The sequence below is a fragment of the Triturus cristatus genome, chromosome 11, assembly GCF_964204655.1.
Source record: "Triturus cristatus chromosome 11, aTriCri1.1, whole genome shotgun sequence".
Classification (NCBI taxonomy): domain Eukaryota; kingdom Metazoa; phylum Chordata; class Amphibia; order Caudata; family Salamandridae; genus Triturus; species Triturus cristatus.
In genome coordinates this window covers 964,583,500-964,607,592 of record NC_140594.1, presented here as the reverse complement: position 1 = coordinate 964,607,592, position 24,093 = coordinate 964,583,500, and the positions used below count along the sequence as shown (strand labels likewise).

The 24,093-nt window shown below is 53.5% G+C and overlaps 1 protein-coding gene across 15 annotated transcripts in view; it reads right to left on the bottom strand.

Annotated features, from left to right (window-relative positions):
* TRIP12 (thyroid hormone receptor interactor 12) overlaps positions 1-24,093 on the bottom strand; it is a 1,120,962-nt gene that overhangs the window by 48,906 nt on the left and 1,047,963 nt on the right. For all 15 annotated transcript variants that reach the window (XM_085634980.1, XM_085634991.1, XM_085634979.1 and 12 more), the window contains one exon: positions 14,468-14,632. In XM_085634980.1, the coding sequence (XP_085491106.1) occupies positions 14,468-14,632 (165 nt within the window). The remainder of the gene's footprint in view (positions 1-14,467; positions 14,633-24,093) is intronic.

Here is a 24,093-nt window from a genome sequence, read left to right as displayed (position 1 = left end):
GTAATGAGTGGTCGGGTTGAAACTGGGAAATTAGAGCCTGAATATTGTGGATCCTGACAGGATTGGACAAGCTAGAGCTTTCGGTGTATCGAGAGTGGCTACCAAGTAAGTTTGCGTATTGGAGATGCGACTTCAACAGATTTACTGTGAACCCCAGATTATGCAGTAATTGTACTGTTCTCGGAGTGTGCTGTAGACACTTTGTGAAAGAACTGGCTTTGATGAGCCTGTCGTTTAAGTATGGGGAGATGGGAATCGGTTGTCTTCGCAGGTGAGCAGCGACTACTGCCAGGCATTTGGTGAATACTCTGGGAGCAGTGGTGACTCGAATGGAAGTCCTGCTACCACAAATCTGAGATACTTGCAGTGAGCGGGGTGCATTGGAATATGGAAGTATGCGTCCTTCAAGTGTAAAGTAGACAGAAAATCGCCTTGTTGAAGGAGCGGGTGCAATTGCTGGAGAGTCACCATGTGAAAATTATCTGATTTAATATAGAGATGTAGGTCTCTGAGGTCTAGTATAGGCCTGAGAGAGCCGTCGTTTTTGGGTATGAGAAAGTATAGGGAGAATACGCGGGACCCTTGATATTGTAATGGTACAGGCTCTATAGCTCCCTTTTGCAGTAGAGAGTGAACCTCTTGTTTGAGAAGGTGCAGAAGCTCTGATGACATTTTGTGTCATCATGAAGGAATATATGGGGGATTGTTGATAAGCTCCAGGCAATAACCAGATTGGATAATTTGTAGGACCCATTTGTCTGAAGTTATTGTATTCCAGACGGGAAGAAATTGAGAGAGACGTCCCTCGACAGGTGTGGAATGATCGGGGGAAGGGGGATGAGAGAGAAGGCAAGTCACGGTTTGTTTGCTGCAGGGGAAGTGCAGGGTGTTTTTACCTTTACCTATTCCCTTGCCATTATTGCTTCGAAATCCTCCTCTAAAGTAACCTCTTGAAGAGGGCTATTGTTGCCTCTATACGAATTAGAGGTGTTGTCTGTGGATATATTCTTTCAGACCCCCTCCTGTAGAAGGAGCGGCGAAAGGAACCCCGACTGGATGGGGACTGCAAAGCTCCAATTGATTTTGCAACATCTGTGTGTTACTTCATTTTCTCTAAAGAATTGACTACCACAGGTCCAAATAGGTGTTCCATATCAAAGGGTAGGTTTAAAATAAAGACATGGACTTCGGGATTGAACCCTGAAATTCTGAGCCAGGTGTGTATTCTTAAAAGAACACTGGTGTTAACAGCGTGAGCAGCAGTGTCAGCTGCGTGTAAAGCGCACCTAATAGAAGTTTTGGAAAGGAGTTTCCCCTCCTGAATTAAGTCATGCGCCTTAGTTTTGTGTCATCTGGCAAGAACTGGCGCAATTGTTCCAATTCGTCATAGTGAGCCCTGTCTTATCTTAATAAAAGAGCCTGGGTGTTGGCAATACGCCAGTGATTGGCTACCTGAGCAGCTACTCTTTGCCAGAGGCATCTATAAGTTTGGATTCCTTATCAGGAGGAGGGGCCTCCCCAGTTTGTGAGTTTTCCCTTTTTCGAGCATTAGAAACCACTAGGGAGTTTAAGGGAACTTGACCTTTGATGTGGACGGGGTCTGTAGGTGCAGGTTTATATTTCTTATCTACCCTTGGTGTTCAAATTCTCGCATGCACCGGGTCCTTAAAAATGTTGTCTGAGTGTTTAAGCATACCCTTAAGAATAGGCAGTGTATGAGTTGCTCTTTGAGAAGAACTTAAAATCTCAAAGAGAAAATCCTGTTCAAGAGCCTCTTTGTGAAGCTGAACTCTGATATTGAGCAGCCCTATTCTATGTACCCTAAATTGTCGTCAGGTGGAGAGGGTTTTGAAGGGTATAGATCTGGGTCATTATCAGTGTTAGGATCTGTATTGTAATCAGTCCATGGATCCGGATTATTGTCATCTGGTGCATCCCCATCCCCCTGGTGGTCAGGTGACTGTGGTTGTAGTGAATTTGTAGGTGTAATCAGAAATTTGGGTCAAGTGGGGAAGGAGGTGTAAGAGGAGGAGGAGGAGGTGGAGCAGGATTAGTACCTATATTTTTCTTTTTAAAGGGAATGTGGTAAGATTCCTCAGGTTCTGGCTGGCGTTTAACTGGCAGTTTTGCATGAATATGTCCAGTCTTAGGGTTAATAACAAGTTCTTTCTGTTTTGGGTCCGTGTTGGAAGGCAGGATATCGAAACAAGGCTCGTTGGATGGAGTTTTTTTTCTTTCGGTGCCAGAATTTTCGGTCCCGGAGGTTTCGTTGCAGAGATGTTCGGATCCGAAGATTTAGATTTCGGGGCCAAAGGCATAGGCACGAGGGCGTGTTTGGATTTCAACGCCAAAGGTTTCAGTTTGGTGCCTGAATAGGGCCGACTCGGTAACGAGGCCTTAGGCTTTGGTGTGTGTTCTGGTGCCGAGCCCGAAGGCAGGGCGTTTGAAATGTGTTGTCGTGCCAACCTTGGCCCGAATGCAGAGGAGGGCCCGGAGCCTTTTTCTTGGGCATAATTTTGGGCAGAGGAGTATCGAACAAGTTACTTACCTTCGGTAACGATATATCTGTGAGAAATGTAGGTTAGTTATAGATTCCTTTCCTTAGAATTACCCTCAGGCGTCAGACTGGATCCAGAAAGTTTTACGTCAGCAGTACCCGTGTGTCGGAAGGTGGCGTCGGTCGACTCAGCGTTTGGCGTCGCCGGAAGACGTTGTGGTAACTACATAGATGCCACCATCGCGCGTTGACGTCCGTTCTGTACACTACTTTCCACACCAGAATCGCAGAGCCATGCAAAACACTGACCACTGGTGCACAAAACTAGGGCCCGAAAAGGATGTCCTAGTTCGCAGAATGGGGAGGATGGGTGGGGTGGTGAGGAATCTAGAACTAACCTATGTTTCTCACAGATAGATTATTACCGAAGGAAAGTAACTTGTTAATCTGAAAGAAACCGTTAGTTACATATTCCTTACCATAACTTTAGAATAGATACCCCAGCAATACCAACCCCGGTGGTGGGTCTGCAAACTAAGTTCACACCAGAAAGTCCTGGAGAACAGAACGGCCAAAGAAGCCGTCTCTCCGGACTTGGCTGTCTAGGCAGTAGTGTTTAGTGAACATGTGCAACGATATCCACATAGCTGCCTGACAGATGGCATTTAGGGGGACTCCTCGTCCCAAAGCAGTGGGGCTGCAGTCACCCTTTGATGCACAGAACGACCTACCTGGAGACGGTTAGTTTGTGAGCAGCCCAACCTTTTTTAGCGCCCAAGTAACCAACAAAAACCTGGTCATCCACCTGGAATTGATTGGTGGGACCCAGTAGAAGGAAAGCGCACGTTTTGGATCCAGACGGTGGAGCCTCTCTTCCTCTTTTGAAGGATGCGGAGGTGGAAAGAAGGTGGGCAAAGTGATGGTTTGGCCAATGTGGAAAGAAGTAACCACCCTGGGAAGGAAGGAAGGTCTAGTTCACAGGACGATCTTGTCTGGATGGATAGCCAGAAAGGGAGGCTTGAAAGAAAGAGCTTGTAGCTCACTCACCCTGCATGTAGAGGTGATGGCCACCAGAAAGGCAGTTTTCAAGGTGAGAAGTCTGAGAGGACAGTTATGTAGTGGCTCAAAGGGAGCACACATAAGATAGGTAAGAACCATGTTCAAGTCCCACTGGGGCATGACGAACGGAACAGGAAGAAAAAGAGGAGTAATGCCCTTACAACAGGGGACTTGAAAAGAGAAGGCTGATCAGGAAGCCTAAGGAAGGCTGAAATGGCCAAGAGGTAGCCCTTTAGAGTGCTAAGAGCAGAGTGCTGCGGGCCCAAAGAAAGGAGGAACAAGAGGACTTCAGAAAGAGTGGCGGAAAGGGGATCCACAGCCTTTGTTGTGCACCATGATACAAATTTGTTCCATCTGCAGGCGTATACAGTCTTAGTGGAGGGACGGCTGGCTGCCAAGATAACATCGCAGACTTCGGGAGGCAGGTCCAACTACGTCAACTGCCGCCACTCAATCTCCACGCAAGGAGGTGGAGGCTGGACAGGTTCGGGTGGAGGACCATCCACTGCTGCTGCGACAGACGATCCTCCCGAAGAGGCAGTCTGATCGGAGTATCGATGGCCATGTTGAGCAGCTCGGGATACCAGACTCTTCGTGCCTAATCCGGAGCCACAAGAATGACTTGGGCCCGGTCAAGCTTGACCTTCTTCAGCACTCCGGGCAGAAGTGGTATAGGCGGAAAGGCGTATAGAAGACCGCAACTCCACTCGGGACGAAAAGCGCCGCCCAGCGAGTGCTGCCTTGGAAATTCCAACCCGCAGAACTGCTGACATTGCGCGTTCTTTTCAGTGGCAAATAGATCTAACCAAGGCTCTCCCCACTGCCGAAAGAGACCTTGTACCACCTCCGAGTGAAGACGCTATTCGTGATCCATCATGCACCTGCAGCGGAGTTCATCCGCCCTGGCGTTCAGAGAACCTGCCATGTGTTGAACCACCAGGGATATGCCCTGATGTTCCAGCCATGTCCAGAGGCGAAGGGCCTCCAGACATGGGGTCCACGACCCCACCTCGCCTTGTTTGTTGCAGTCCCAAATGGCAATGGCCCGTGCACAGCTGCACTAATCTTCCCCGGACAGAGGGAAGGAATCCCTTCAGTGCAAGACGAATCGCCCGAAGCTCTAGAAAGTTGATGTGGAGCCCGGACTCCGCCCGAGACCAGAGGCCTCTGATCTCTGCCTCCTTCATGTGGCCGTCGCATCCCAGAAGTGATGCATTGGTCACCACTGTAAACTCTGGTTGAGGCAGGGGGAGGGGTCTGCCTACGACCCAATCCTGGTTTGTAAGCCACCACTGCAATTCGTGTGCAGTGCCCTCCGAGATCTGGACGCAATCAGACAGATTCCCTTGATGTTGGGCCCACTGGAACTTCAGGTCCCACTGCAGAGCCCGCATATGCCATCTGGCATGATCAACCAGCAGGATGCAGAAGGCCATCAGACCCAGCAGTCTGAAGGTCATCCTGACCGAAACCCAGGATAGAGGCTGAAAGATCGGAATCATAGCCCGAATATCCCGGACTCGCTGTTCGGGAGGATAAACCCGAAACTGTGTCGTATCCAGAACCGCTCCGATGAAGAGGAGCTTCTGAGAGTGGGTCAGGTGTGACTTCGGCACGTTACTGGAGAATCCCAGCGAATGCAGGAGGTTGGCCATAGTCTGGAAGTGGGAGACGACAGTCCGGGGCGAGCTCGCCTTCAACGGAGTTGTCGTGATAGGGGAAGACTGGAACCCCTGATTTGCGCAGATGAGCTGCGACCACCGCCATCACTCGAGGGGTGCTGGTTAGGTCAAAGGGGAGCACAGTAAACTGAAAAGGCTTGTGGCCCACCGTGAACCGTAGGTAACACCTGTGGGCCAGCAGGCCGGGGATATGGAAATAGGCGTCCTGCAAGTTCAATGCTACCATTCAGTCTCCAGGGTCGAGGACAGACGAGACCTGAGCAAGCATCAACATTTTGAACTTCTACTTCCAGAGGAAGCGGTTGACGTTCCTGAGATCCAAGATACGATGCAGACCTTTGTCCTTCTTGGGCACCAGAAAGTAGTGGAATAGCAACCAGGACCTACTTCTGGGACAGGAACGCGTCCAATGGCTCTCTGGGCCAAGAGTGCCGAAACTTCCTGTTGGAGAAGTGCCTGATGATCCTCTGACATGCGATGGTACTGAGGTGGCATGGATGGAGGGGTAGTATCGAAGGGGAGGGAGTAGCCCCTTGGACTATTAAACCCACCTGTCCAACGTGATGGTGTGCCAGTGGGGGAGGTGATGGCGAATCCTGCCGCCCACTGGCGTTTGGTGGCCCTGAAAGGTCTGACTAGGAGGGTTTGGAGGCTGCTGCATAGGGTGGACTGGCCCTTCCGCTGGCCCACAGAAGCACGGCGGTGGTTCCCACGTCCCTGGTTGCGCTGGGGCTGTACAGCTTGTGCCCGCCTGTGGCTCTGGGCGGGACATAGCAGGGCACCCCTTCCGTAGCCACAAAAGGGGCAAAAGGCAGACTGCGCAGGGCGGGTGGTGGAGAGGCCCAAGGATCTGGCCGTAGCCTGAGAGTCCCTAAAGCGCTCTAGCGCGTTGTCTGCCTTGCCGCCGAAAAGGCGACGGCCATCAAAGAGCATGTCCAAAAGAGTCGATTGGACGTCCCCAGAGAAGCCAGTGGACCTTAGCCAGGCGTATCGCCTCAGGGCTACTGATGTTAAAATCGTTCTACCGAGCGAGTCGGTGGTATCCAGCCCACACTGGATGGTGAACTTCGCTGCGTCTCGACCCTCTGCAACAGCACGGGTGAGTGCGGCTCAGGGCTCCTCTGTGGCAACACTTGTACAACTGTGTCCCACACAGTCACCGACCGCAGTTCTAAGCTGGTGGAAGAAAACATCTTCCCAAGATGGTCCAGCTTCTTGGATTGCCTATCTGGGGGAGCTGTAGGGAAGTACAAGTTACTTACCTCCGGTAAGGATGCATCTGGTAGAGACTATTCTAGCCGCAGATTCCTTAATGTAGAATTATCCCCAGGCGTGAGACTGGACCCGGAACATTTTCTTGTCCCAGCATCTCTGCGCGCCGGGGGGCGGCACCACGCGACTTTGCCCCGCCAGCAAGATCACATAAGCGCTGACACCAGTTTGCTTCGGAGAACTTTTCCACGCCACAACGTGGAGCCATCACAACAAAACTGAGGAGAGCATGGGAACAGTGTGCAAAAAAAATCAGAGAAATAAAACAGAGAAACAATGGGTGAGGAATAGCACCAGTTGGCATCCAGGTACCGGAAGGCTATAGCAGCGAAGCTATAGCAGGGCAAGAGCAGAGCACCACTTTGAAGAACAACTGCGCAAGCCAAGGCAATAGCACTAGTTGGCACTAAAGTACCAGAAGGCCAAAGCAGCGAAGCCATAGCAGGGCAAGAGCAGAGCACCACTCCGAGGAACAACCGAGCAAGCCAAGGCGATAGCCATCCTGGAGGCACAAGTATGTGAAAGCGCCGGAACAGAAAGAGAGGCTGCAACCACAAACCACACAGTGAAGGGCCACAAGCCAAGAACAGAGGAGCAACAGCAATCCACCCCCAGACTACACTGTCAAGGAGGGCCATATCCCCTGAAAGGAGCAGGAGGCCAAAGGACAGGCAAAGAATCCCCAACGCAGAAGCCCGCAAGCGGATCAGAATCTCCAAACAAACAGGGGAAAAAAGAGGCACCTACACTGAAGAGAAACCAGCTGGAGGGAAGCAAAGGCACGCAGAAACCAACCATCCCTGTATCAAAAGAAAAAGGGGGGATGGAACAATCAAGCAGAACCGGACAGCTTGACCGGAAGAAAGTGAAGAGGACACCCACAGAAGACAAGCCAACCAGAGGGAGGAGAGTGCAGAAAACAGAGCTGAGGGTCCTCGCAGAACGGGGAGGAAGGGCGGGTCGTGAAGGAATCTGCGGCTAGAATCGTCTCTACCAGATACATCGTTACCGAAGGTAAGTAACTTGTACATCTGATAGAGACTACTAGCCGCAGATTCCTTAACGTAGAATAGATACCCTAGCCATACCCAGAAGGGAGAAGGGCCTGCGAGAGAGCCTCCCCAGCAGGAGAGACACAGAGCCCCAGCAGGTGACATGTCACAGGAACAAGAAGGGAAGGCCAGGAGATTCCAAGCCCAACTAAGGGAGAACCGCCCAATACCCCGCAGGGGAAGACAGCGCCCGAAGGGCCTCAAGTACCAAAAGAGCCACCTCGAACCCCAGGGAGAAGAGGTAGAACCGGAGGCAGGGCCCGCTGTAAGAAGCACACACAGTGATAGGAAACAGCCGAACACACCTCGGCCGCAAGCAGCGGACAAGGCAGGAACGGCCCCACCGCCAATAGCGCGGGCATAAGAAGAAAGGCACAGATGCACAAAGCCCCAGTGGAACCAGCGGCAGGGGCACAAGGGAACACATCAAAGGCCATGACGGTGGACCAGAACAAGCAGGCATGCGCAGCCAGCAGCAGGCAACACCATGGAGCAGTGCACCAGAAAAAGGCAGGTGCAAGCCGAAGGCAGAGGCCAGGGAGGGCCAGGACACACCCTAAACGAGGAGCCGGTCCCGAAATACACACTGACCCACGAAAGAAGTGGGACCAGGCAGAAGAGAAAGAGAGACACGGAGGACGGGCCCCGGCCGTCAACCAGAACAAAGATAGTCAAGGAAAGCCAGTCCCTCTGGGAAACCAAACAGAGGACCAGGCCGAAACGCCAGAATCTCCACAACACCACGCCGCAGACAGCAGGCCAGACTGGTCTAGCGACGTAGCGAACCTGGAGGAGGACAGACCTGGACGCAACACAAGCTGCACCAAGACAATTGTCAAAGAGACCGCACCTGTGATATACCGTGACGCCAAGGAGAGCAAGGAAAGAGTGACCACACCTCCCCAGCACATGATAGAGCTATGTAATAGCTACAAGTACCCCACGTAGGGCATGATATGTCCCAAGAAAACATGGGAACTCCTCTTAGGAAAAGATTCCGCAGCAGAGGGCAAACAAAAAGGCCTGCGGGTAAAACCGCAGACGGCTTGCCAAGCAGCCACTAAAGAAGACACAAAAGGCACAATCCCAGGACCTACAGGGCTTTACCAACACCCAAAACCACAAGTCAAAAAAAGGGGCTGAACCAGCAGCCAACAGCACCGAAGGGCCAACCGAAGGACCCTGAAGGCACACCAACCACACAGAACACACCACCGGGGCTACCGAACACTAGATCCCAGAAAACAATGGGAGAACACCTCCCAGAAGGCAGCAGAGGACCGACATCCAGGTTTACGGAGGAGGAAGAGGAGGACGAAGCCCCGCAAGGAACCGCTAAATGGCAGAATCCGCAGGGGCGTGAAACAAAAGAGCGCCATCGAAAGGGAGGTCAACCAGACGCTCCCTAACATTCTCAGGGAAAACACTATCCCTCAGCCAAGCATGGCGACGGGTGGCTACTGAAGAAGCCATAGTGCAACCAAGAGCCTCAGAGACATCTAGAGCCAATTGAAGAATAAACGCAGCCAGCTTCCGGCCATCAAACACATGGTGCCGCAGATCAGCGCAGGCACCCTCCTGAGAAGCGCAAGACAGAAGGGACTCCGTGGAATCCCACAAGCTGAAAGTGGCTCTGGCCAACACACAGAGTGTTGAGCGCCCTAAAGACAGCACTGGAGGAAGCGAAGATGTTACGCCCCCACGAATCTAACCACCGGGCCTCCCGTGACAGAGGAGACAACACCGATGACAAGGAGGGAAAGGCAGTCTGAAGAAGAGCGCCCTTGGTAGAAGGGTGGAAGAAAAGGCAGACAGGATCATGCGGAGCAGGTCGGTGGCCGTGCAGGAGCGGCTGGGACACCGGGTCCCTGTGGCAGGACGCCCCCAGGCCCCCAAGAGAGAAGTATAGAGTGAAGCTTCAAAGGGAAGAAGCAGCTCCCGTCCACCAGAGCCCTGATGGAGAACCTCAAGCAAATGATCCACGGGGAAATGGGCAGCCAGGTCGCCCATGTGCAAAATCCCCGCGGCTGTGGAGACAGCCCGGGCGAAGGCAGCACTCGCCTCCGTAGGGCAACGCGGTGAGGAGAGCAATTCCTCCATGGGCGACAGCTGTAAGCTAAGCCGGCCGTCCACCAGCCCAACCGGAGGAAGTAAAGGCCAAGCTCAGAATGGGGGAAGGTTGACCGACGAGTGGGGAACTTGAGGCGCCTCTGGGGAAGACTGTGGGCGCGGGGACAGCGAAAAGCCCTCCTTGGAAGATGCCGGGGGAAAAGCCACAACGCGGCATCCCGTCTTCGGGGACGAAGAGACAAAAAGTTGCCGAACCTCTGGAGAAGAGGGGGCTCCGAAGACGAATCGACGACCCGACCCTGGCACGGCGCAGTGAAGTCCGCCACTGGCACCAGCGCGATGTCAACCGGCACCTAAGGGGATGCCGAGACGACCTCCACCACGACCTGCGCAGCGGGAGAACGGGGCAGGGTTGGAGCCGGGGCGGCTTAAGAACGGCGCCGAAAAGGCGCCGACTCAACCTCCGATGAGTGAGCCGCCTGCATGGAGAAACTAGGGGCACCCGAGGATGCGCCCCGGCGCCTATTCAGCCCCTGCGGCACCGCCGGCGCCCGAGCGCCGTCAGCTTGGCCTCGGACAAGGCTATCACCTGCCCAGAGGACCGAGGGCGACTCTAGGACGAGCCACGAGTCCCTCCTGCGACACCACAGGGAGCCCCACGGGGATTTGCGGCGAGGCAGAGGCGCCGTGGTCCGAAGGGGGGAACCCCATAGAGACGCACCCCGACGACACCACATCTCCCAAGACCTGAAGCCGAACCTGTCGGCGCCGGAGCCGCCAGCAACTCCGCAGAAGGCCCCGCACATGGCAAGGGATCCGCGGACGTCCCAGGAAGAGAAGGAAGAGCCAAGGAGGCCTGCAGGGCCGCAGCATAGGCCTCCATTTGGACTCTGGTCGCCCCCACGCTGGGACACGGAAGGTAGGGTGGTGACGTGCGAGGCCGCACGACCCACGGAGAACCCGCGCCCCCCACAGGGTGGGGACCGGGCCTCGGGGACAAGCTGCGACACTTACCAACAGGCAAGCGACGCCCTTGCAGCCTCGGAAAGGGACGATGTCGGAGACCGAAGCGGCGGTTCTTGAACCCTTCCACGGGGACGGATGAGGTGACGATGCTGACCTGGACATGCGGGCCGAGAGGAGTTTCATCCGGCGCTCCCATCGGGACTTCGGCTTCATCGGCTGACCAGCCTCGCAGTCCGTGGCGTCATGGTGCTCACCCAAACACCACATACAAATGGGGTGAGGGTCCATCGCCGACATCTGGTGGGTGCAAGATGAGCACGTCTTGAAGCCCGAAGGCATTCGCACACTGTTCCCAAAAGGAAACGCAAAGCGTGAAAAGACCTGAAAACAGGCCAGGGACACGATCAAGAAGGAAAAGAAGGAAACTGACGTCAGCGTGCCGGGGTGGGGCTTATGTGACCTCGCTGACGTCACGCCCGTGGAAGACAGCGGGCGGAGTCGCGTGGTGCCCCCCCCGGCATGCAGAGATGCTGGGACATTTTCCGGGTCCAGTCTCACGCCTGGGGATAATTCTACGTTAAGGAATCTGCGGCTAGTAATCTCCATCAGATTGCGCCTTTTGAGGTTGAGGCTTGTAACACCAAGCTCTCGGGGTAGGGTGTTGGGAGAGGTAAAGCGGGTCCCTGGGGCCAGGCGGTGGTGTTGGGCAATCATCCTGTCCACAGGAGCCCCTGTGCTGGGCTTGGACCAAGTGCCCAGAAGGATGTCAGTGAGAGCCTCATTAAAAGGCAGCAGGGTCTCTGAAGAGGCTGCTGCCAGCTGAAGCACCTTAGTCAGGAGGTTAGTCCTGCCTGCCATCGTAGGAAGCTCGAGGCCCAGGGCCTCAGCTGCCCTATGCCACACCACAGCGTAGGAGGCTCCCTCCTACATAGCCACAGTAGGGGGGAGAAAGCATACCAAGGTCTGGGGAGGTATACTGGCATCTCCCAACTCCTCTCTCCAGTCCCGCTCTTCAAGTTGGTCTGCAAGAGGGTCAACTGAAGTCTCCCAGTCCTCCTCACGCTCCACTGGCTGCCACTCGGGGCTGTAGGGAACATCAGGGATGAACAGTGGGAGAAAAGTACCCTCCGGCGCAGGTACTGGCATCGGTCAAAGTAGGTCCGGTGCCGTGTTCAAGTCGGGGGTGAGGCTGGGGTCGACACCGGCTGGGGGCGCAGCTGGCATTGGGGGCATCGCCACTAAAATCAGCACCCAGGAAGGCACCGTGAGGTCGACCGGCAGCGATCGGGATCCAGGCCTGGATCCAGCAGGACCCTGCTGTGCCAAAGCCGGAACCGCCCACATCGAAGGCCTAGAGGCCCCAGCCGAGTCTGCAGGGCCCAAAGACACACCAGCAGAGTCGGGCTGCCCAAAGACTGAGTGGAGGGCTTCGTAAAATGCACGAAGTTGGGCAGGGGATGCTCTGACTCCCGGAAAGGGAGGGAAGTGCAGAGTTGTCCCAGCGGACTTCGAGGACACAGCTGGGAAGTGGCAACGCTCTGGGTCCCGCGCAATGTCAGCCGACGGACAGCGAAGATGCTTCTTCGCCTTCTTGTGCGTCGACTTACCCGATGAGTGCGAAGACTTCGATGACTAATGGTGATGGCTTCATGGCCGGCCCCAGGACCTTCTCCTTGACCAGGACTTCTAACGGCGTGAAGCGGACTGCCGGGGCTCCAAAAGCTTTTGGGACCGCTCCCGCAAAGACTACGGGTTCAGGGCGCGGCAGTCGAAGCATGACTTTGGGTGGTGGTCGCGCTCCAGGCAACAAATGCACATGAGGTGCCGATCAGTGACCGACATCAACTTGGTCAAAAAGTGACTAGGGGCACGCTCTCTCCAGATCTGCGCTAGCTGCAGCGGAAAAGCAAGAACGGACATCAGCGCGCAGGGGGGAATCTAAGTAGACACCGCAACGTCATCCCGGCAACCATGACGCCGAATGCGGAGTCCACCAACGCCACCTACCGACGCGCAGGGGTACTGCTCCGAACAAATTTCTCGGGATCCAGTCTAACACCTGGGGGTAATTCTAAGGTAAGGAATCTATACCCAATGGTCTCTTTCAGATTAAAATATTTAATCATTTGTATGTTTATGCTATGAATTCTTATTTTGTATTGTGTTTCAAATGATCAAGAATGCTTAGGCAAGGGTAACAGGCTTCCGGTAAGTACTCAGTAGAGGTCTCTGGATTTCAACAGTATCTCTGTGGGGTCCCTGGGGATCAAGTAATGATTAAGCGGGGGTCCAAAAAAAGTCAACAGTCCAAGAACTACTGGCTTAGGTGATACCACAGCAGCTCCAAACAACATGGTACTGGAAATCTCAGAAATGAAAACTGTCAAAGTGGCCTTTTGAAAGGCATAAATAAATCTGTAACAGATAAGTGCCAACATTTGGAAAACGTTCCTGCTGTGTATGTCCTAGAGTATTACAACAGGTATTAAGGAGTCTGACTGCTCTCTTGATATTCTGCTCTTCTCACTGTGTTAGGAAGATGAAACCTTCTTCTCATTCAGACTTTAGTGAAACAGCTCTGGAGAGTGTATTTTTGTCAAGGACCAATATTTGCCCATCAGAGTCTCGAGTCAGCGTAGTCTCTATATCACAGATGATCTTGGGGCACACCTGATACACAAGTTGGAATATAAAAGATGAAGCTTTCTAGAGTATCAAAGGCAACTGAATGACGCAACATATGCAGCATGGCATCAAGTCTAAGCATTTCAGAATGTCAGTTCAGTTCAAATATATTTATGTTTAGACAAAAGTCTTTAAAACAAATACATACATAAATTACTCTCCCAACTCCATCCTACCCTCTTCCCAGTGAGCACTACCATGACAGCTCTGCATAGCCAGCTACTTTCATTATTTGTCTCCATAATGCACCTCTGCAAGTCAAAATATTATAAGTAGCTTCAATCTCAACATTTTGAGATCATCATATTTCTAGTTCAAACTTTATTTCACAAACTTTGCAAGGGCACATGCGACATCCAAAAAGTCCACGTTCGTCAAAAGTGCAAGTGCTTCAGATCAATGACAAACATTTGATAAAAAGTGGTTTTAAAAATCACACAATCCAATAAAAATGTGAACAATCTAATAAGAGATGAACATTAACATTTTGAAATCCTAGACCACACATACAATTGCTCTCAACATTCTAAAGTGCATTAAACTTCTCAGGCTTTAGATAACGCTCATTCAGGGCAGCTTGACATTTTAGGTTTGATGAGCGTAACTGGGCATTAGGTAGGGGGGCGACATATGGTAATGCCCTCTGGTTCTTCCATGTTCTCAGAATTTCTTCACAAAAAATAAATAGGCATGTCCTCTCAAAAACTCCAGCAAACATGCGAAAAAAACACTGAAAAATGCCCTAACTCTCAAAAACCTCCAAAGTGCAGGATATAGCATATGCAGAGGCATGGGGGAAAAATAACTGGCACCACAAGTACAGGTGATGCTCTTTATGGACCTGCTATATTGAAGCACAAGGAGCAGGGTCCAAGGTTGGATAGTGTGCGCAGAGAGCCATTTTGGATAAAGAAAAAATGTCCAGTATTCCTCCTAATCGGTGGGAAGACAGATCCTTTAAGGAACATGTAAAAGTAAATAACCACTAGAAAGTAGGTTTACAAAATATCAAATTATTATTAAAACCATCGCAGCTGGCTGCTACGAGATTTCTTTTGTTTACATTTTGGAAAACTAAATATAAAGACTCCAAACTAAGATTACAGCAAAAGCATTCAGTATGCATTCAACATCCTCTAGAAAACACAAAATCTTTTTTCAGCTTGTCCTGTAACATATTTTACCTGTGATTTGTCCTTTTCCAGCTTCTTTTTTTGCCTGACAATATCTTCAAGATGATAAACTGATTTTGCTACTACTGGATCAATGTTCAAAAGATCATGAGAAACTAATGATGTTTCTTGTCGCAGCATCCATTTATAGAACGGAAGGCCAAGAGGAAGGTCCACCTTTAAAAAAAGGGAAATGTATTTGCTAAAATGCTGAACTCTTTCAAACCCAAGGCTTTTGTGCTTTAACATCCTTCATTTTATTTTAGTTATTGTTGCAAACAGACATTAAGTAAAGATAGTTAATGCCACCAGAATACAATAGAACACGAACATCAGTCAGAGATGGTGACTCTGCAGTTAAGGTTTCATTTCCAATGCTTAAACCATTGACTCTTTTTTCACCAAGTTGAACAAACCATTCTCAAAGAAATATTTGCCCACTTAAGTTTAATCGTACACGGCCTGATTAAAGCTCGCTCTCTCCCATGTGGACCACAAACCTACACTAGAGTCCCATCTCGCCTAAACCATCACATAACACACAGCCCCCTGAATCCATCGCTCTTCAATCACAGCTCAGCAATCACAACAAAGACTAAAGTGATGGAAGGAATGATAGAATCCCAGTCACTGGCGATCACTCAGTGCAGCGTTACAGCTCATTGATTTTTCACCCACTGTGCCAATCTAGACAGATGTCAGCCATATGCAATGACAGTTGGCAAAACTCCAATAAGATCAGATTAGCTTAAGCCGACAGACCAGCATTCCTCCATGTGAGGACACAAACAGACAAGATAGCTATCTTTCGGTAACATGGGTTCTGGTAGAGAGTTCAATCTAGCTACAGATTCCTCACCTTTTGAATATTCCCCAGCCATCAGGCTGGCAGTACCTCTGTACTGCAGTAGGTGGCGCCGTGCGGCTCTGCACGGACGCCGTTCTGCTCCGGAAGTAACATACAAAGCCTATATAGGTGCTGCTCATGCATGCCATCAGCTGCTTTTGAGGCTGTCCACGCTCCCAGACGTAGGGCTCCAAAAACAAATTGGTGTGATCGGTGTTTAAATAACGAAAATTGGGATATTAAGAAGGAGGATGAGAGAGAGAGGAATCTGCAGCTGGACAGAGTCTACCAGAAAGAGCATTACCGAAGGTAAGTAACTTGTTCTTCTGATAGAGACTTCTAGCTGCAGATACCGCACTTTTTGAATAGATACAAAAGCAGTACCAGCCTGACTGTCGAGGCTGTACTACTTTGTCAACATGTGCACCAAAGCCCACATGGATTCCCGATGGGTGGCCAAGACAGGCACTCAACGTGCTAACACAGCATTAACAGCTTTGGCCCTGGTGGAATGAGCCTGTCTTTAAGGATAGAAGTCTCAAGGAGAAATGGATCAATGTGACGCACATGTGGTGGAATGTGAGAACTAAGTTCAAGTCCTACTGGAGCATTGCAAAGGGTTTCGGCGGAAACAAATGTTGCAAACTTAAAAAAAGCATCACAACTGGTGATTTAAACAACAAAGGCTGATAAGGCAACTACAGGAAGGCTGAAAGAGCCGATATGCAGCTCTCAGCATTGCCCAAGGAAATCACTACCCGGGCTTGGGAGAGCACAGGCAACAACACTTTAGACAGCTTTACCTGTAAACAGTCAATTCTTTTGGGTGCTGCACCCCCCCCCACAAGTTTTTCCTAATGGCTGGCAAATCCTGATTTAGTGAAGGGATGCCAAGATTGGATCAACGACCTTGGTATGCAGGTTGAAGCATGTCAACTGCTGCTGCTCAATCTCCAAGCATGGAGATGCAAAGTGAGCAGGACCGGGTAGAACACCTTGCAAGCTGATGCGAAGGAAGATCTTCCTTAAGTGACAGCTTAATTGGAGGACAAATGCTCATGTGCCAGGAGTTCCAGGTACCAAACACTTCTGGCCCAATTTGGTACCACTAGGATGACCTGAGCCTGGATAATCCTGATCATCTTTAGAACCCTGGGTAGAAGAGGTAGGGGAAACAGTCAGAACACTAGTCTTATTCACGCGTGTTCCGACTATGCAAGCTCAATTACTCTGGTCTTAACCACGCATATGTCTTAGCCACACGTGTGTGATTAAGGCAGTGCGCGGTCTAGCTGCTGCAGGCAGCAGGAAGACTTCGTCAGGAAGAGAGCCGTGGTGAGTTAAGTGGGGCTGGGCTGGGCAGTTTTCGGGGCTGGGGTCAGGGTAGTTTTCTGGACTGCGGGGGTCGGGTGGTTTTCTGGGCCCAGGGGTGTTGGGGTAGTTTTCTGGACGGGGGTGTTGGGGGTAGTTTTTTGGGCGGGGGTGTTGGGGGTAGTTTTCTGGGCGGGGGTGTTGGGGGTAGTTTTCTGGGCGGGGGTGTTGGGGGTAGTTTTCTGGGCGGGGGTGTTGGGGGTAGTTTTCTGGGCGGGGGGTGTTGGGGGTAGTTTTCTGGGCGGGGGGTGTTGGGGGTAGTTTTCTGGGCGGGGGTGTTGGGGGTAGTTTTTTGGACTGGGGTGTTGGGGTAGTTTTGTGGGCTGGGTGTGTCAGGGTAGTTTTGTGGGCTGGAGGTTCAGGGATAGGTTTCTGGGCTGGAGGTTCAGGGATAGGTTTCTGGGCTGGAGGTTCGGGTGTAGTTTTCAGGGTGGTGGGGGGGTTAAGGGCCAATGTTCAGGGCTGGGGGAGTTTTCAGAGGTGGGGGGGTCGGGAGTAGTTTTTAAGGCTGGGGGTCGTGGGTAGTTTTAAGGGCGGGGCTGGGTAGCCTTCAGGGTTGGGGGTCTGGGTCGTTTTTTAAATTAGGGGTTATGGTATATGGCCTAAGGGCAGTGGAAGGGGTTAGGGTAATTTTAGGGACAGCACGGTGTGGGAAGAGGTCGGGAACAGAGTTTAAGGGACAGGGTTTTAGGCCTCAGGGCAAGGGGAGGGGAATGGGTAGTTTATAGGGCTCGGGGTAGTAATTAAAAGAATTTGAGTTTAAAGCCCAAGGGCAGGGGAAGAGGTAGTTTTAGGGACAGCACAAGACGGTGGGGAAGGAGGGAAGGGGAGAGTGTCAAGTTAGTGTTCAAGGGTTAGGGACAGAATGGGGGTTGGGAGGGGAGTCAGGGTATTTGGACCTCAGGGCAGGGAGGGGGGAGTTTGTAGCTTAGGGTGGGTGTAGGTCGCAACCGTAGCCATGCATACCTTTACCATGAAATTACGTGGTAAAGGGACATAGTGGGGCACGAAAGGGGCAAAAAGCAGACTGCTCAGGGCGAGCAGAGAGGCCCAAGGACTTGGCCCTAGCCCGTGAGTCCTTGAAACGCTCTAGAGGAGGGAGGGGAGGAGGGGGGGGGGGGGGGGGGAGAGGCAACTCTTCCATGGGCGAATGCTACAACTAAGCCGCCCGTCCCAATGCCCTGCTGGAGGAAGAAACAGCCAGACCCTGTAGGATGGAAGACCCATGGATGAGTGCGGGCCTGAGGGGTCTCCGGAGAAGCCTGCGGGGCAATCAACTGCAAGGTGCGGAAGAGCGGGTCCAGGGGCTGTGGACGCGGCGACAACGTAGAACCCGCCCTGGAAGCCACCGGGGAAAAGGCAACGATGCGGCGTCCAGTCTCCGGTGAAGAGGAGACAAGGAGATGACAATCCTCTGGAGAGGAAGGGACATCTGGAGAAGAGTCGACGATCCGACGTCGGAACGGCACCGGGGAGACTGCCACGGGCACCAGTGTGTCCTCGATCGGCGCCGAAGTGCCCCCCAGGGGTGCCGAGTCGACCACCACCACATGCCTCATCGGAGAAGGGGGCTGGGTCTGAGCCGAAGCGGCCAATGAACGGCACCGAAAAGGCACCGGCTTGATGTCCGACGAGGCAGCTGCCTGCGCAGAGGACCGAGAGGAACTCGGGGAGGCGCCCCGGGTCCCGGCCTTACCCCCCGTGGCGCCTGCAGGGCCGGGGAGGAAAGCCGTCGACGCCGGACAGGCATCGGCTCGGCCTCAGATAAGACAGCTGACTGCCCAGAGGACCGAGCGGGACTCTGGGACGAGCCGTGAATCCCGGCGACCTCCTGTGACACCACAGGGAACCCCGCGGAGTTTTGCGGCGAGGCAGGGACGCCATGGGTCAAAGAGGGGAACCCCTTAGGGCCGCACCTCGACGACACCACACCTCCAAAGCCTGAAGCCGAACTTGTCAGCGCCAGGGGCGAAGCCGCCGGCAAGTTCACGGAAGGCCCCGTGCATGGCGAGGGAACCGTGGACGTCTCAGGAAGAGGAGGGGGCCCAAAGAAGCCTGCAGAGCCATAGCGTAGGCCTTCATTTGGGCTCTTGTCACCCCAATGCCAGGAAACGGCAGATAGGGTGGCGACGGGCGAGGGCGCACGTCCCGAGAGGAACCCGCGCTCTCTGCAGAATGAGGACAGGGCCTCGGTGGCAAGCTGCAGGACTTACCAGCGGGCGAGCGACACCCGTGGGGCCTTGGTGAAGGACGATGCCGCATCCGGAATCGGCGGCTTCTGGACCCTTCCGAGGTAGGGGACGGACTCTGTGACGAGTTCGATCTGGACAAGCGGGCCGAAAGCAATTTCATCAGCGCTCCCGCAGCGACTTCGGCTTGAGATGCTGACAAGCGTCGCAGTCCGTAGAATCATGGTGCTCGCCCAACCACACATACAAATAGGGTGAGGGTCCGTAGCCGACATCTGACGCGCACAAGAAGCACACGTCTTGAAACCCGAAGGCATTGCACACTGTTCCCAAAGCAAAGGTGTTAAAAGAGGCCTGAACACAGGTCAAGGGAACTCACCCCGGATCCGTGTTGCACGCGGAAAAGAAGGAAACTGACGTCAGCGCGCCGGGGTGGGACTTGTGACCTCGCTGAGGTCACGTCCGCGGACGTCAGGGCGGGGTCACGTGGTGCCGCCCCCGGCGCACAGATGATGTGGTAAAAAATAAATCCGGATCCAGTCTCACGCCTGGGGATAATTCTGCATTAAGGAATCTGCGGCTAGTAGTCTATCAGATGTGGAAGGCAGTGACCACCTTAGGAAGAAAGGAGGGACTGGTTTGAGAACCACCTTGTCTGGATGAACAGACAGGAAAGGAGGTTTTGAGGAAAGAGCCTGGAGCTTACTTAACCTTCTAGCAGAAGTGATGGCTACCAGGAAAGCAGTCTTAAGAGTCAAGAGATGTAAAGGACAGTTATGAAGCGGCTCAAAGGGAGCGCACATTAAGTTAGTATAAGATTTAAGTCCCACTGAGGCATAACAACAGGAATTGGAGGAAAGAGATGCGTTAAGCCTTTCAAGAAACGGTTAACTACCAAGGACTTGAAAAGAGAAGGCTGATCTGACAGCCGAAGGAAAGCAGAGATGGCTGAAAGGTAGCCCTTGATAGTGCACAGAGCAGAGCCCTACTGGGCTAAAGAGAGAAGGAACAAGAGTACTTCAGAGAGAGGGGAAGAAAGGGGATCCACAGCCTTTGCTGTGCACCATGCCACAAATTTGTCCCACCTGCAGGCGAATACCGTCTTTGTGGAGGGACGCCTGGCTGCCAAGATTACATCACAGACTTCGGGAGCCAGGTCAAAAGACATCAACTGCCGCCGCTAAATCTCCACGCCAGGAGGTGGAGACTGGACAGGTTCGGATGGAGGAACGTCCCCTGCTGCTACGATAGAAGATCCTCCCGAAGAGGCAGTCTGATCGGAGGATCGATGGCCATGTTGAGCAGCTCGGGATACCAGACTCTTCCTGCCCAATCAGGAGCCACAAGAATGACGTGGGCCCGGTCGCGTCTGATCTTCAGCACTCTGGGCAGAAGTGGTACAGGCAGAAAGGCGTACAACAAACCGCAAATCCACTCGTGACGAAAAGCATCGCCGAGCGAGTGCCGCTTTGGAAATTCCAAAACACAGAATTGCTGACATTGCGCGTTTTCTTCGGTGGCGAATAGATCTAACCAAGGCTCTCCCCACTGTTGAAAGAGACCTTGCCCCACCTTCGAGTGAAGATGCTATTCGTGATCCATCACGCACCTGCGGCTGAGTTCATCCGCCCTGGCGTTCAGAGAACCTGCCAGGTGTTGAACCACCAAGGAACTGCCTTGATGTTCTAGCCATGTCCAGAGGCGAAGGACCTCCTGACATAGGGTCCACGACCCTACCCCACCCTGTTTGTTGCAATACCACATGGCAGAGGTGTTGTCCGTGAACACCTGCACTACTCTTCCCCAGACAGAGGGAAGGAATGCCTTCAGTGCAAATTTAATCACCCGGAGCTCCAGGAGGTTGATGTGAAGCCCGGACTCCGCCGGAGACCAGAGGCCTCTCCAATGTGGCCGCCCCATCCTAGAAGGGAGGCATCCGTCACCACAGTGTGGTCGGGTTGGGGAAAGGAGAGGGATCTGCCACTGACCCAATCCTGGTTCGTGAGCCACCACTGCAGTTGAGCAGTGCCCTCTGAGATCCGAACATAGTCGGGCAGATTCACCCAACGCAGTGCCCACTGTAACTTCAGGTCCCACTGTAGCCTGCATATGCCACCTGGCATGATTGGTCAGCAGGATACAGGAGGCCATGAGGCCCAGCAGCCTCAGGGTCATTCTGACCAAAACCCGGGACAAGGGATGAAAGATCAGAATCATAGCCCGAATGTCTTAGCCTCGCTGTTCGGGAGGATAGACCAGAAACTGTGCCATGTCCAGAACCGCTCCAATGAAGAGGAGCTTCTGAGAGGGAATCCGGTGCGACCTCGGCACATTGATGGAGAACCCCAGCAGATGCAGGAGGTCGGCCATAGTCTGGAGGTGGGAGACGACTGTCAGGGGCGAGCCCACCTTCAACAGCCAGTCGACAAGATAGGGGAAGACAAACCCCTGATCTGCGCAGATGAGCTGCAACCATCACTTTCGTGAACAACCGAGGGGCGCTGGCATGGCCAAATGGGAGCACGGTAAACTGAAAATGTTTGTGGCCTACCGTGAAACGCCGGTGGGCCAGCAGGACAGTATGTGAAAATAAGCGTCCTGCAAATCCAACGCTACCACCCAGTCTTGCGGGTCGAGAGCAGACAAGAACTGAGCAAGTGTCAGCATTTTGAACTTCTCCTACCGGAGGAAGTGATTGACGTCTCTGATATCCAAGATAGGACACAGGCCCTTGTCCTTCTTGTGAACCAGTAAGTAGTGGGAGTAGCAACCTCGACCTACTTCTGGGACAGAAACGCGCTCAATGGCTCCCTCGGCCAAGAGAGCCATAACTTCCTGCTGGAGAAGTGCCAGATGATCCTCCAACATGCGGTGGTAACGAGGTGGCATGGCTGGAGTGGTAGTCTCGAAGGGGAGGGAGTAGCCCCTTCGGACTATCTGCAAAAGCCACGTGTCCGAAGTGATGGTGTGCCAGTGGGGGAGGAGATGGCGAATCCTGCCGCCCACTGGTGTTTGATGGGCCTGAAAGGTCAGACTAGGAAGGTTTGGAGGCTGCTGCAGAGGAGGGGTTGGTGGAGTGGCCCGCCCGCTGGCCCCCTGAACCACAACGCTGGTTCCCACGTTTGCACGGCGCAAAGGTTGGGTAACTTGCTGCAGCCAGTGGCCCTGTGTGGGACGTAGCAGAGCACCCCTTCCGTAGCCATGAAAGGGGCAAAAAAGCAGACTGCGCCGGATGGGAGGAGAGGCCCAAGGGCTTGGCCGTAGCCCGGGAGTCCTTGAAGTGCTATTGGGCGTTGTCTGCTTTGTCGCCAAAGAGGCAACGCCCATCAAAGGGCATGTCCATCAAGGTGTTCGACATCCCCTGAAAAGCCAGTGGACCTCATCCAGGCGTAGCGACGAAGCACTACCGACGTTGAAATAGTCCTGCCCAGAGAGTCGGCGGTGTCCAGCCCACAACGGATCGTAAACTTTGCAGCATCTCTCCCAGCAGCGACAGCCTGGGAGAGCACTGTCCAGGCCTCCTCCAGACACTGTGGTAGCCCTTGTGCCACCGTATCCCACACTGAGTGCGAATAACGGCCCAAGAGGCATGTGGTGGATCGCAGCCCTAAGCTGGCGGAAGAGAAACTTTTCTTCCCAAGATGGTCCAGCTTCTTGGATTCCCTTTCCGGTGGAGCGGTAGGGAAGGCGCTTTTGGAGGTGGAAGCTTGGACCACCAAGCTCTCCGGGGTGGGGTGTTGGGAGAGGAAAGTGGGGTCGCCTGGAGCCGGCGTCAGGCGATCATACTGTCCACGGGAGCCCCCGTGTTGACCCTGGACCAATGTGCCCAAAAGGATGTCAGTGAGGACCTCTTAAACGGAAGCAGGGACTCCGAAGAGCTCGCCGCCAGTTGAAGCACCTCAGTCAGGAGGTTAATCCTGACCGCCACCATAGGAAGCTCGAGGTTGAGAGTCTCTGTAGCCACGGTAGGAGGAGACAACATGCCAGGTCGGGTGAAGTGTCAAGGCCACTGGCATCCCCAGTTCCTCTCGCCAATCCTGTTCAGAACCAAGCTGGTCAGTAAAAGGGTCACCTGACCCCTCCCAGTCGTCCTCATCTTCCTCTGGTTGCCAAGGCGGTTGGAAAGGGCCCCCAGAAGTGAACAGGGGAACGAAAACCCCTCTCAGCATCGATTGACGCTGGTCCGGCACCGTGTCCACGTCAGAAAGGAGGCTGGGGTCGACGCCGGCCGGGGGGCCGACTGGCGTCTGGCACGGAAGTGGTGCCGTCAAAAGCGGCGCCGGTGGAGGTGTAATAAGGTCAACCAGCGCCGATCCGGATCCAGGCCTGGATCCAAGGGGGGCCTGCGGCGCCGGAGCCGCTGGCAGCAAAGACCTAGACCCCCAGCAGGGTCAGTCTGCCCAAAGATGGCATGCATCACCTCGTAGAACATACGAAGCTGGGCGGGTGTAGCTCCGGGTCTCGGAAAGGGAGGGAAGCACAGAGTCGACTCTTCAGGCTCCGCACGCGGAGCCGCGGGAGTGGCACCACCCGCGAGTCTCGTCTAGTCGGCCGACCGACGGGAAGAAGGCGAAGATCGACGATGCTGCTCCGTCTTCTTCTTATGCTTTTACTTACCCGACCCTGAGTGCGAAGACTTCGATGACTGAGCCGGACAGATGGTGGCTCCGTGACCGGTCCCTCGACCTCCCTCACGATCGGGACCTCGAACAGCGCGGAGCCGACTGCCGTCTTTCAAACAGCTTTCTGGGCCGCTCCCGCAAAGCCTTTGGCGTCAACAACTGACAGAGTACGACTTGGGGTCATGGTCGCGCTCCAGGCAAACGAGGCACATGCGGTGCAGATCCGTCACCGACATCAATCGGGTACAGGAACCACAGGTCTTAAAACCGGGCATCCCTCGTGCACCTGTTCGGAGTCGGAGACTCGAAACAAGACGTCGACAAAAGTCAAGAAAAACTTAAGTCAAAAAATGACTGAGGTACCGCTCTTCCCGGCCGGATCTGCGCTGGCTGGTGTGGAAAAGGAAAGAACTGCCGTCAGCGCGCAAGGGTGGGTCTAAGTAGCTGCTGCGATGTCATCCTGGCGACCACGACGACGAACACGGAGCCGACCGGCGCCACCTTCTGATGCGCAGATGTACTGCTGACGAAAAAACTTTCCGGATCCAGTCTGACGCCTGGGGATAATTCTAAGGTAAGGAATCTATAACTAACGCGTTTCTTTCAGAT